Raw genomic sequence first — 12251 nt, 5'->3', positions numbered from 1 at the left:
CATATGGGATGAGGGCAATTGTGTCTGATTTGGAGTTCAAAAATGCGTTTTGTGACACCCACCCTCCCAGCATACCGGACATCCATTCTTGGGTTGGTGCTTCGTGTAGCATGGGACATAGCATGGCCTTGCTTTCTCAATGGGGCATACACATGTTATTGGCATTAGCGTTGTTTTTGACTGTGGTTCTGGCCGGTGAGGGCTTGGTGGTAGATGTGTGCATTTTGTGTAGTTGGGGTGTGGATGCCATTACCCCCATGTTACGTAAGTTGTTTGTGTACTCACCAGGCTATTCAACCTATTGACGATCCTCTGCCACAGTCGTAATTTTTCGGCTATGCTGGTCTGTCTGACCAATGTTCCAAACAGCTGTGGCTCGACTCTGATGACTTCATTGACAAGGATGTCCAGCTCCTCCCTTGTGAACTTTGGATTCTTGTCTGTGGGCATGGTGTGGGGTGAGGGTGTGGATGGTTATGGGTGTGTGGGTCTGAATGTGAAGGTGTGGGCCGGAATGTGAAGAGGGGGTATGCGTGAAGGAGGTTGTGTGAAGGTGTATATGTTAAGGTGGATGGGTGCAGCTGTTGGTGTGTGCTCTCTAGCTGCAGTGAGTCTGTTGCAAAGGCTCATGGTTTGTGTGGGTGGGCCCTTTTTATTGGTCCATTTGTGGGTGGGTCTCAGTTTGAATTTTTGGTGGGTGTGTTATAAGGAGTGGTTGTGAGTTTGCCCCTCTGTTTGCCTGTTTGGATGTGGCCAGGTCAGTCATTTCCATGTTTTGTGCACTGTAGACGTGTTTTGTGGTGTTGTGCGAGTCGAATAGACCCGCCTTGTGCTGTTTTACATTGCCTATGTACGGTGCGTACATACGCGATGTTGTTGTGAGGTGCGTACATACGCGATGTTGGGGTACGCACCGTACATACGCGATGATGTTGTTGTGAGGTGCGTACATATGCGATGATGTTGTTGTGAGGTGCGTACATACGCGATGATGTGGTTGTAAGGTGTGTACATACGTGATGTTGTTGTGAGGTGCGTACATACGCGATGTTGTTGTGAGATGCGCACATATGCATGGGGGGGCCTGTACGACTCGCACCCCGGGAACTACTTTTCCCGGGATACGAGTCGTACAAAGTTTGCTTTGTAGCGGGTAAAGTCATTCCCCGTGTACGGGACGTTTTCCGCACGAATCCTAAATCGGAAAGCCGGTCCGGATCGTACTTGTACGGTTGCACTGTATTTTTTTGATTCGTAGGGAAAAGTGTCCGGGTTCGTCTCGTACAACTTTTCCCCATCGAATTTGTACGGATCGGGCCGATCCGTATGTATTTTTCCCATACGAACCGTACTTCACGGGTGGGACGGGACTTGTATGATTCGTACGGGAAAAATTACGGATTCGAGTCGTACGGGAAAAAAAAATACAGGGTCGGAATCGACCCCTTAATTGGTAAGTATGTAAATTGTAACGCTCTGCTATCCAACACTTTCCCTACTGTTGCACTCACTTGAGTGGGAATAGTAATTTGTACATCTCCGCTATCCAATACTTTCCCTGCTGTTGCACTCACTGGAGTGTGAATAGTTTTTCCCTGCTGTTGGACATTGGGGCTTGTCATCTACAACGGACGCCGCAACTTGGAGCCATAGCGCTGTTTGAACTCACCAGCTGCAGGGGAGAGCCTGCTACTAGAGATCCACGCATTCGGGACTGCGAGGACCAGGGAGCTGTGCGCGCTCCACACCGGCTGCACCTGGCCCTCTTCCCGACTCCTCCCCCGCAAAGTACTTAACCACTCGCGGCCCCCGCTTCGCGGGAGCCGCTCGAGGATCGTTTCCCTGCTGTTGGACATTGGGGCTTGTCATCTACAACGGACGCCGCAACTTGGAGCCATAGCGCTGTTTGAACTCACCAGCTGCAGGGGAGAGCCTGCTACTAGAGATCCACGCATTCGGGACTGCGAGGACCAGGGAGCTGTGCGCGCTCCACACCGGCTGCACCTGGCCCTCTTCCCGACTCCTCCCCCGCAAAGTACTTAACCACTCGCGGCCCCCGCTTCGCGGGTGCCACTCGAGGATCGTTTCCCTGCTGTTGGACATTGGGGCTTGTCATCTACAACGGACGCCGCAACTTGGAGCCATAGCGCTGTTTGAACTCACCAGCTGCAGGGGAGAGCCTGCTACTAGAGATCCACGCATTCGGGACTGCGAGGACCAGGGAGCTGTGCGCGCTCCACACCGGCTGCACCTGGCCCTCTTCCCGACTCCTCCCCTATCTCCGCCCCCCTCTTCTATAACATCGTAATACAGTCCTCGCGCGCTAGCGGGACGCGTGCGGGACGAGAGCCGGGGCGAAGACCGGGCAAAGAGCGGGCCCTCTGAGGCCCTCAGAGACACGAGGATACCGGACTGGGGTAACTCCCTATTCGCAACATCTACTAATCGTGAGTCTACAGCTTCACACTGTTAGTATTAATATGGCTGCTATTTTAGCTATTAACTCTCCTGCTAAACATGGCGTCACAACCAAAGGTACATTGGTAGACTATTTCAAAAAGATACCTACGGACAAGGAGATTACCCTCGCTGAACGAAGGGCTGAGCGACGCCGCTCCATAGAGTGCATGAAAAATAGGACATTAATGGACAGTACATCACCTCTGCCTTTGTCCTCTATTGTGCTAAGCCCTTCTACCCTGACGCAGGAGGCGCTAGCCATGGATAACGTCCCAGAGCTGTTAAGAACAATTGATCCCACACCCAGTAATTTTAACTCGTCACTAGTTTTAACTAATGTGTCTTCCCCCAATACTTCTATTATTTCTGGAAAGGAAATTGATATTGTTATTACTCCAATTGAACCGAGGGTTAAGACCACTATCAAAAAGCCAGGGAGGATACAGGTGTCCAAAGTTATAAGGCCCCCCCCGTCCAAGAGAAGAAAGAGGTTAGGCAACTTGCCAATTCGTAATATTAATCACACTGATTTTGGCAAGGGCCCTATACAAATTGAGAGCACTGTATCATTAACAAAGGCTCCATTATCACACTTAACTACATGTGACTTGGCTGCAACACCCTCCCCTTCCCTGGTTGTTCCTCCTCCTGACTTGTCTCGCTCTCCGTTGCTCCTCCCTGAACTATGCACAGTGACATCACACCTTGAGAGCATCGAGATGCTGATTAGATCGTTCACCCTACCTATCATAGAAAGATTAAAAAATATAGAGTCACGACTGGGGAATCTAGAATCTTTATTCACAAAACATCCAGGTACATCGAAAGATTCTACTCACTACCCGCCTCCCCCTACGGACTTAGATCCACCTCTCACGCACACTAGGATTAATGAGATAGGTAGCTCCAATTCTCAGCGCAGGGATAAGCCCACCCTTACCGCAATTAATCTAAGCCATGGCCAACACGTAGATGGTGAACTAAGGAAGGAATTAGTAATCCCTAACAGAGTAACATCCCCAAACGAGAAGGGGGAGAATCACCTCTCAGTTAGAGTAAGCGATTCACGTAGCCATCAAGTTAATTTGCCCCCCGAGGCGGTACCATATGTGGTGGTGTTAACAGAAGTTCCACCTCTGGATAAGGGCAGAAATGAGGGTTATTATAACCTAAAAAATAAAATCGTGTACTGGCTTAGGACAAATAGACCCCTTCCCCCTAACATCAATGGAGAGATACTGCATGTTCGGAGACTTCCTTGGTTGGGCCGTAGAATCAAAGATTTAGAAGGGGATGTAATCATTATTAACTTTAGAGACCCCAATGCAGTCAAATACATCTTAGACTACCCCTTGGGCTCCACACGGGGATTTATAAATCCCCGTGTATTATCATATTTTTACCCAAGATCAATAGTCTCTAATAATGTACATCCCAGGGCTCCAAGAAAAACAGTGGCCCCTCTTCATCCATTCGTAGCACCATCTGCTTCCCTTGTTCCACATTATAACACGCATGCACTTAGCCATGTGGCATATGAAAATGCAGCAGAATGGACTATGGTTCCATTTAGGAATCATAGAACGGGACCTCGGAGGGTGAACTACACGCTACCATTTACTCCCCTCGAAGTTGTCAATAGATTTGGCGCCTTATCAGGAGTTGATGACTGTGATTGACTCAGTATCTCTTCTGGTTATGGACATAGCACACAAGGGGACCAGGATGAGGGTACGGATTTGATTTTCAAACGGTCGACCTGCTCCCTACACCACTCTATTTCTGTCAGGCAATCTATGTCCTCACTGGCGGGTCGCTTAGGGCCCCTGGAACATGCTCTGGTGGCCATAGATGAAATAGCTACTGAATCTTACCGTTCCGCAAACATGGGGAACGGGGTGGAGGTGGGGGGTGGCAGCTTCCCACGAAAGCCCAAAGTTCTACAGGGGTCCTCACGCAACGTACAAAGCGCACGGGAGGTCTGTGCTCCCCTAAGGTTAGAAGAAATTACCCCGCATGAGGCTTCTATGCCTGTAACTAGAACTATGAGGGCTTTAGAGATTATGTCATGGAATGTGGCTGGGCTTCCCAACAAGTTAGGTAATACTGACTGGGAAACCTTTATTAAAGAACATGATATATGCATGTTCCAAGAGACGTGGTCTAGAGAAAACCTTAGCCACCCCGGTTTTGCTATTTTTGATATTCCAGCTAGATGGGGTGGGAAGGGACGCCCGTCTGGTGGCCTATCAATATGGATTGCTTCTCATTTAGGTTGCACCGCCGAGGTGGTAGAAACTAACTCTCTGGATATCCTATGTGTCGTCTTGCGTTGGCCCAATGGGGCGGGTCTGAGACTGGTAAATATATACTCTAGACCGGTTGGAGTTGCAGCCACCTCAAGGACACTGGGGGATCTAGGGCTTTTTCTTGACTCCCTCACTGGCACAGACATACTCTTGGTCGGAGGGGACTTCAATATTCAGTTTGAACCACTCCCGACGTATTTAGATGGGATCACCAGTGAGGAGGATGATCTCTGGGGAATCGAAAGAATTACAGGTCCGCCAGTCAGGGTAGCCTCACCTCTCTTATTGCAAGTTCTAACATTAACATTGGCAAACTCACTCAGAGCATGCAATGGTAGGTTCAAGGGGGATAACCCGCCCCAGCCAACTTTTAACAGACCAAGGCAGGAGTCGAGGATCGATTACATACTGATCAAACTCCAAGATTGGAAATTGGCATTAGACTTTAAAATTGCCCAAAGGGCTGATAGTGATCACAACCCTCTAATCCTTTCCCTAGCTGCGGATGGTCTCCTTAGGCCAGATTCTCGGGGATACGGTTTACCTGCCCTTAGCCTCACTCTGTCTAGCAACAGACGAAGACTAAGGTGGGATAGACTATTAGAGAAACCGAACCGTATAAGGGCTATATATGAGCAAGTGGCTGAAACTTTGGAAAGAATGGAGAGCCTTCTCCCTCAATTGCCCTCGTCGGATGGCTGTTCTTCCCTTGAGGATATCCATCAGGCTCTCTGTGTCAATCTAGCTGAGGTATTGAATCCTGTGGTCCGGGGCAGGAAACCGAGGACCGAAAGAGCCTCTTGGTTCAATGCCAGCTGCAGGGTAGCAAAGAAAGATCTCCTCCAAGCACTTAAAAATAAGGAAACATCCTTTGTGATCAGGGAAAAGAGGGTGGCCTATAAGTCCAGTCTGGAAGCCGCGAAAATAGACTGGGACTGGGAGAACTGGTCAGAAATAACATCTGCTCTCAAAGTTAGAGATTCCAAAAAATTCTGGCACATAGTCAGACATGGTTCTGCTGAGCCTGTAAAGGCAATAGAAGGTAATGTTACAGCTGAAGTCTGGGAAAAACACTTCTCGTCCCTCTATAGCAGTGTTGGGCTAGACCAAATGGGAACACCGCCTGAGAGCTTAGTGAACCCCATTGATAGTTGCACGGTGTTGGAAGACTTTAAGCTGGAGGAAGTGGAAAGGGCAATCACTTGCCTTTCTTTAGGAAAAGCGCCAGGTTTAGATAAGATTCCAGGCGACCTCCTAAGGCACGAAGTCAGAATTTGGGCACTGTACTTTCTGATACTGTTTAATGCAATTATTCATGGGATGGCACTTCCCCCAACTTGGCTGGGGGCGGAGATTGTGCCCATTTTTAAAAGGGGCTCACCTTTGCTCCCCGCCAATTATAGACCGATCAGTCTGATAGACGTTCCACAGAAACTCTTTGCGAGGCTTCTGTTGAATCGACTTTTGGACTGGATCGAGGAGAGGGATGTCCTGAGCCCTCTTCAGGCTGGGTTTCGCCAGAAGATCTCTACCGTGGACCAGGTCTTTAGGCTGTCCCTTATACATTGGAAAACAATACAGCTGGAGGGTGGCAGCCTCTATACTGTATTTGTTGATCTAAGGACTGCGTTCGACCTTGTTCCCCGTGGTAAGCTTTGGGAAGTCCTGGCGAAAGCTGGGATGCCAGCTGATATCCTGAACATGATCATCCGCCTCCATACAAACACTTATGCCCGTGTGAGGTGCGGTGCGCAGGGCGCACTCTCAAACAAGTTCCCGGTTGAGAGAGGGGTAAGACAGGGGTGCGTACTTGCACCGACCCTGTTCTGCCTCTTTGTTAACGGGGTCATTGACCACCTTAATGGGGTCCCCAATTCGGATGTCCCGAAGTTGGCGGGAAGGAGGGTCCCAGCAATTATGTTTGCTGACGATACCCTCCTTCTCTCCAAGTCACCTATGGGAATCCAGCGTATTCTGGATGGTTTTGGGGACTTCTGTAGAGAGCATGGATTGGAAATTAACACCACAAAGACCAAATTTATGGCCTTCAATCCGCCACCCAGGTTTCACCGTATTCCTCGCATTGGGGAAAATGTACTAGACCGAGTGAGCACGTTTGAATATCTTGGTGTCACACTCAATGAGGAATTGGGGTGGGGTCAACATCAGGAGAAAACAAGGCTGAAGCTGGCGCAACATATCGGAGGAATACTAGCATTGGTGGGGAAGAATAGGTCAACCCTTAAACCCATAGGCCCTCCTCTTCATATTTATAGAGTCCAAGCAAGAGGAGTAGTTACCTATGGGAGTGAACTATGGGGTCATAAAATCCTGGATAGTCTGACAAAGGAGGAGAATAGATTCCTTAGGTGTCTAGCAGCCCTTCCTCCGAGTACACCGCTAGTGCCCCTACGACTTGACTTAGGCATTAGACCATTGGAGGAAGAGTTGGCACTTCGTCCTGTAATCTACTGGCGCAGATTATGGACAGTGCCTGAATTGATTCACTATAGACAGGGTCTCCAGGAAGTTCTCAGCTTCCCAAACTCGGGGAATATTCCTTGGCTTAAATTCATAAGGAATAGTTTGATGAGCCTAGGATTAGATGCACTATGGAATGATCCTGGAAATGTGTGTCCCAAATTTTCTAAAAAGGCTCTAACCAAGGTGTATCATGATTCTAAGGCTCCTTTACTTCGACCCTCCAAATCTTTAGGGTCCCTAACAAACCAATTCCTTCTCATGAAGAGCACATACACTTTCGAATCGGCCTTGGATAATGTTTACCCCGTAATAATTAGGAAGCTCTACCTACAATGGAGGCACGGGTCTTTGCCAATCCGCGCTTTCACTAGCTCCTGGTCCCTGTCGACATCCAGTATTTGCCCGGCATGCAGAGCAAGTGAGGAGACTGAGCTGCATTTTATATTTTTTTGCACAGGCTATACTGAGCTCCGCAGAAAGTGGATCATTCCGATTTGTAGGAACATGGGCTTTGTAAGGTGTCACCAAGCCTTTAGAATTCTCAAGAGCGAAACGGCCGCACACATTGTCTTTGCAGTGGCAAAATTCTTGGGGGCTTTCTGGCACAAACGGAAAAAATACCTAAAAATGTCAACCTGATTTATGTATGTAATTAGTATGTATTGGCTGGCTGGATGCATTATTTTTAAAGATTTTATCCATTGTTGTCAATGTTTTATACTGTTTTTATGTGCTTTTATGGATTATTCCGAAATAAAGTTTTCTTGAACTTGAACTTGAATAGTAATTTGTACCCCTACGCTATCCAAAACTTTCCCTACTGTTGCACTCACTGGAGTGGGAATAGTAATTTTTACCCCTCCGCTATCCAACACTTTCCCTCCTGTTGCACTCACTGGAGTGTGAATAGTAATTTTTACCCCTTCGCTATTCAACACTTTCCTAACTGTTGAACTCACTGGAGTGGGAGTAGTAATGTTTACCCTTACGCTATCCAACACTTTCCCCACTGTTGCACTCTCTGGAGTGTGAATAGTAATTTTTACCCCTTCGCTATTCAACACTTTCCTAACTGTTGCACTCACTGGAGTGGGAATAGTAATGTTTACCCTTACGCTATCCAACACTTTCCCTACTGTTGCACTCTCTGGAGTCGGAATACTAATTTTATCCCCTCCGCTATCCAATATTTTCTCTACTGTTTTAGTTAATGTAGTGTAAAATGTATATTGAAAAGATTAAAAATATTGTAATAATTTAATTAGTTATATATTTATTTTAATTCTAATTTATATTGGTGTATGCGTATATATTTATAGTTTTTAATATGTTTTAAAACAATGTATACGTTATTAAAATAATTATGCAAAAATATTAAGTATATATATTATATTTTATAGATATATATGTTTAATTGATTTTTACATTATGGGGCCGATTCCGATCCTGTATTTTTTTTCCCCGCCCGACTCGTATCGTATCCGACCCGTGAAGTACGATTCGTACTGGAAAAATACAACTTTTCCCGATCGACCTGATCCTTACAAATCGGATCGGGAAAAGTTGTACCAGACGGACCCGGACACTTTTCCATACAAATTGTAAAAATGCAGTCCAACCGTACTAGTACGATCTGGACCGGCTTTCCGATTTACGATTTGTACGGAAAACGTCCCGTACACGGGGAATGCCATTACCCGCTACGAAGCGAACTTTGTACGACTCGTATCCCGGGAAAAGTTGTTCCTGGGGTGTGAGTCGTACAGGGGTATGAGTCGTACAGGCATGCACCCCCGTGCGTTGTGTATGTACAGTGCGTACCCCAACATCGCGTATGTACTGTGTGTACCCCCAACATCGCGTACCCCAACATCGCGTACACCAACATCGCGTACCCCAACATCGCACACCCCAACATCACGTATGTACGGTGCGTACATACGCGATGTTGGGGTATGCGATGTTGGGGTACGCGATGCTGGGGTACGCGATGTTGGGGTACACACAGTACATACACGATGTTGGGGTACGCACTGTACATACACAACGCACGGGGTGCATGCCTGTATGACTCGTACCTCTGGGGACTCTGCTTTTACAGCTGTTTTTGGCTCCCGTAAGAAAAGAGCCGTACGGAGTGCCGTAGGGACGAATCGTACTTGCTGGGCTGTAAACCGCTGCTTAAATACATACAGACGTCACGTGCAAGCTGTTCCGGATCAGAATCGTCTGTTTATTTTAGCTGTATGGTCTTTTGTATGATTTGTATGGAAAGAGGCTTTCTGTACGAATCGTACTTCCTAGGTTGTGAGAAAAGTTTACCGGTTACGAGTTGTATGGGAGAAACGCTCCATATAACGATTTGTACAGCCTTTTTCCAGGATTGGAATCGGCCCCTATATGTATTACTTATAATTTTATTTTTTTAAAATATTTTTAACTGTTTATTTTAGTTATATGTGTTATTTACTTTATTTCACATTATTTTTAATACATTAAAATAAATGATATTTTTAACAACTATATTTTTTTATCACTATTTTTGTACTTACCATTATGTAGATAGGACTTCGATATTCTGGACATCGATATTGTTGCGTCTATATTTCTGTAGGTCGATATTCTGACTCTCGATATTCTGTCAGTGATCCTTTAGACATCTATCATTCACTGCATGTATTTTGTTGCAACACAAAGGGGCCGATTTCGATCCGGGTCGGAAAGCACTCCGACCGAGCCGGATCCGGAGTGTTTTCCAACCGAGCGAGTACGATGCGGCCGTATGCTGTCGGACTCGGTTCGGTCGGACTCCCATAGAAGTCAATGGGTGCCATCCGCACCGTACATGTCTGTGTTGGGGAGACCCATGGGTCTCCCCCTGTGTCCGAGTCGTAGGGCTGCGGGTGACAGGGTGTCCGACGCGGACCCCCAAAGGCAACCACCCGGACGAATTGCAAGCCGGACACTCCGGCTCGCACAGGCTGTCCGACGCGTGCATCGTACTGGCTCGGTCATGAATCGCATCCATTGCATGCCACGGTTAGCTTCCGACCGAGACGTACGGAGCGGTTCGGACCCAGAAACGAGTCGGTCGGTGAATGTCATGTAGCTCGCATTGTACTTGCTCGCTCGTACAGCTGTACGAGTCGGGCGGAAAACACGCGTACGGCGCGTAGTTTTTCCGGCCGGATCGCGTTCGGTGCCCTTCCGACCCGGATCGGAATCAGGCCCCATAATTAGGAATTCAAGAATGGTCTTTTCGGAACCCCACATTGCATTAACTTCTGACTGTCATGCAACTATTCACTATACTATCAGAGCTTATTTGTGTCCATCCACAAGATTCTCAGTTTTGATCTTGGATAAAGGCTCTGATTCTAGCACTGGCATCCGTAAGAAGGGTCAGTGATATTTAGACTTTCACAATCACAAAGTTGGTTATTTTTTTCAATTACAACAGTGCAGTAATACACAGAAACCCTAGATTATTCCTCAAGATCTCTTCATGCCTTCATCTGAACATATTGCTCTGCATTCTTTCTTCTTGAATCCTATTTCTTCAGGAGCAAGATCCTCAAATTCTTTGAATATAATACACAGCCTGCCATTTTAAAGGTCTTTCAAAAGTAAAACAAAACATATTCACATATGGTTGTCCTTGCAGGTGCATGTGTGCAGACTCACATGGCCACCTTTATGGGGGTTTTGTAAAGCTTTATTGTAAAAACAACATTCAAAGATGTTCGCCCTTGCTTGTACCTGCATGTGCTCATATAAATGACCATATTTAAATAGTTTTATGATAAAGTTTGACAAAAAAAAGACATTATGTAAAGTTTGACAAAAAAAGACAATATCAAAGCAGACAAGCTTTGGCAGTATTGGAAGATCCACAGCCAAAACCCAAGTCTGTTGACTTTGCCAATACTTATTGTATAAGAAAGAACATTCCTCTTGATAGATGAAACTTGGAATTCCGATTTTGTTAAATGTAACCATTTTTATTCTATGTTATCATGGTTTGAACAACATGCCGATTATAAGTAGATTGTTGTGAAGCTTTTTGCTATTTTCAGTAATCTTTTCATGTTTTTTGTTTTTAACTTTGAGAATGTATTGTGTGAGTGCTAAAAAGTAGTTGAATAATGAGAACTGAAATCTAACTCTCCTATAACTGTATTATGAACATTATAACTGTGAAAAGCTGGTTCAAAGATTTACTTAAAATGGATGGTATAAAGGACTAGTTTGAAAAGTTAGTTCATAGACTTGATTTTCAGAACTGGCACAGAGATCCTGTTCTAATTTCTGCTCTATTTTTCTGGTCCTGAAAGATGGTTTTGAAAGCGGTTTTCGATAGCTGGCTCATACGCTTCTGCTTGGTCAGAGACAAGAATTAGAAATCTGATAGCCTGGTTGACTCAGATGGTTCTAGTTGCTTGGTACTGCTCCTAGATTCAGGGAGCAGGTTTGTAAAGACAGCTAAGATATTGTAGCTCGCTCAGAGAGTTGGTTTGTAAAGCTGGCTCACACAATGTCTTAGAGAAGTCGTACGGCAAGATTTCAAGTCTGACGCAAAATGCATGAATTTTCTCAACAGGAAGCACAAACAACATGTTGTATCCCTCTGCCTTCAAGCAAAGCCACTCAGAATCCAGCCTGAGAAAGATGGCAGGGGAGAAAGTGACCATCAGCCTGGATGTAAAGGATGAGCTAGTCACCAAAGTAGGTAATGTACAAATGTTAATACACTTTACCTTGGGTGTTCCACAACTACATTAAGCCTTTATAAGCAAAAAGAAGCCAGGGTATGTCATGAAGGTAAGGGTAGGGATTGAGTAGACATTCTTTGATTTAGAATGAGGGGCACATTATTTATTCAGCAGCAACATATAGAATTATAGATGGGTAACAGTGAATTGCGGGGATGTTTTTCACCTTGGGGTTCTGAGTGACATCAAGTAGACAACGGGAGGGAAGCTCAACCCCAAGGTGAAA

General features: G+C 46.1%; 1 protein-coding gene across 1 annotated transcript in view; it reads left to right on the top strand.

Annotated features, from left to right (window-relative positions):
• BTBD16 (BTB domain containing 16) overlaps nt 1–12251 on the top strand; it is a 654256-nt gene that overhangs the window by 254653 nt on the left and 387352 nt on the right. Inside the window, exon 7 of the mRNA XM_085614582.1 lies at nt 11854–11982. Within this exon, the coding sequence (XP_085470708.1) occupies nt 11854–11982 (129 nt within the window). The remainder of the gene's footprint in view (nt 1–11853; nt 11983–12251) is intronic.

Source organism: Triturus cristatus, chromosome 1_2 (genome assembly GCF_964204655.1).
Source record: "Triturus cristatus chromosome 1_2, aTriCri1.1, whole genome shotgun sequence".
Classification (NCBI taxonomy): Eukaryota; Metazoa; Chordata; class Amphibia; order Caudata; family Salamandridae; genus Triturus; species Triturus cristatus.
This window is presented reverse-complemented; position numbering and strand designations above follow the sequence as displayed.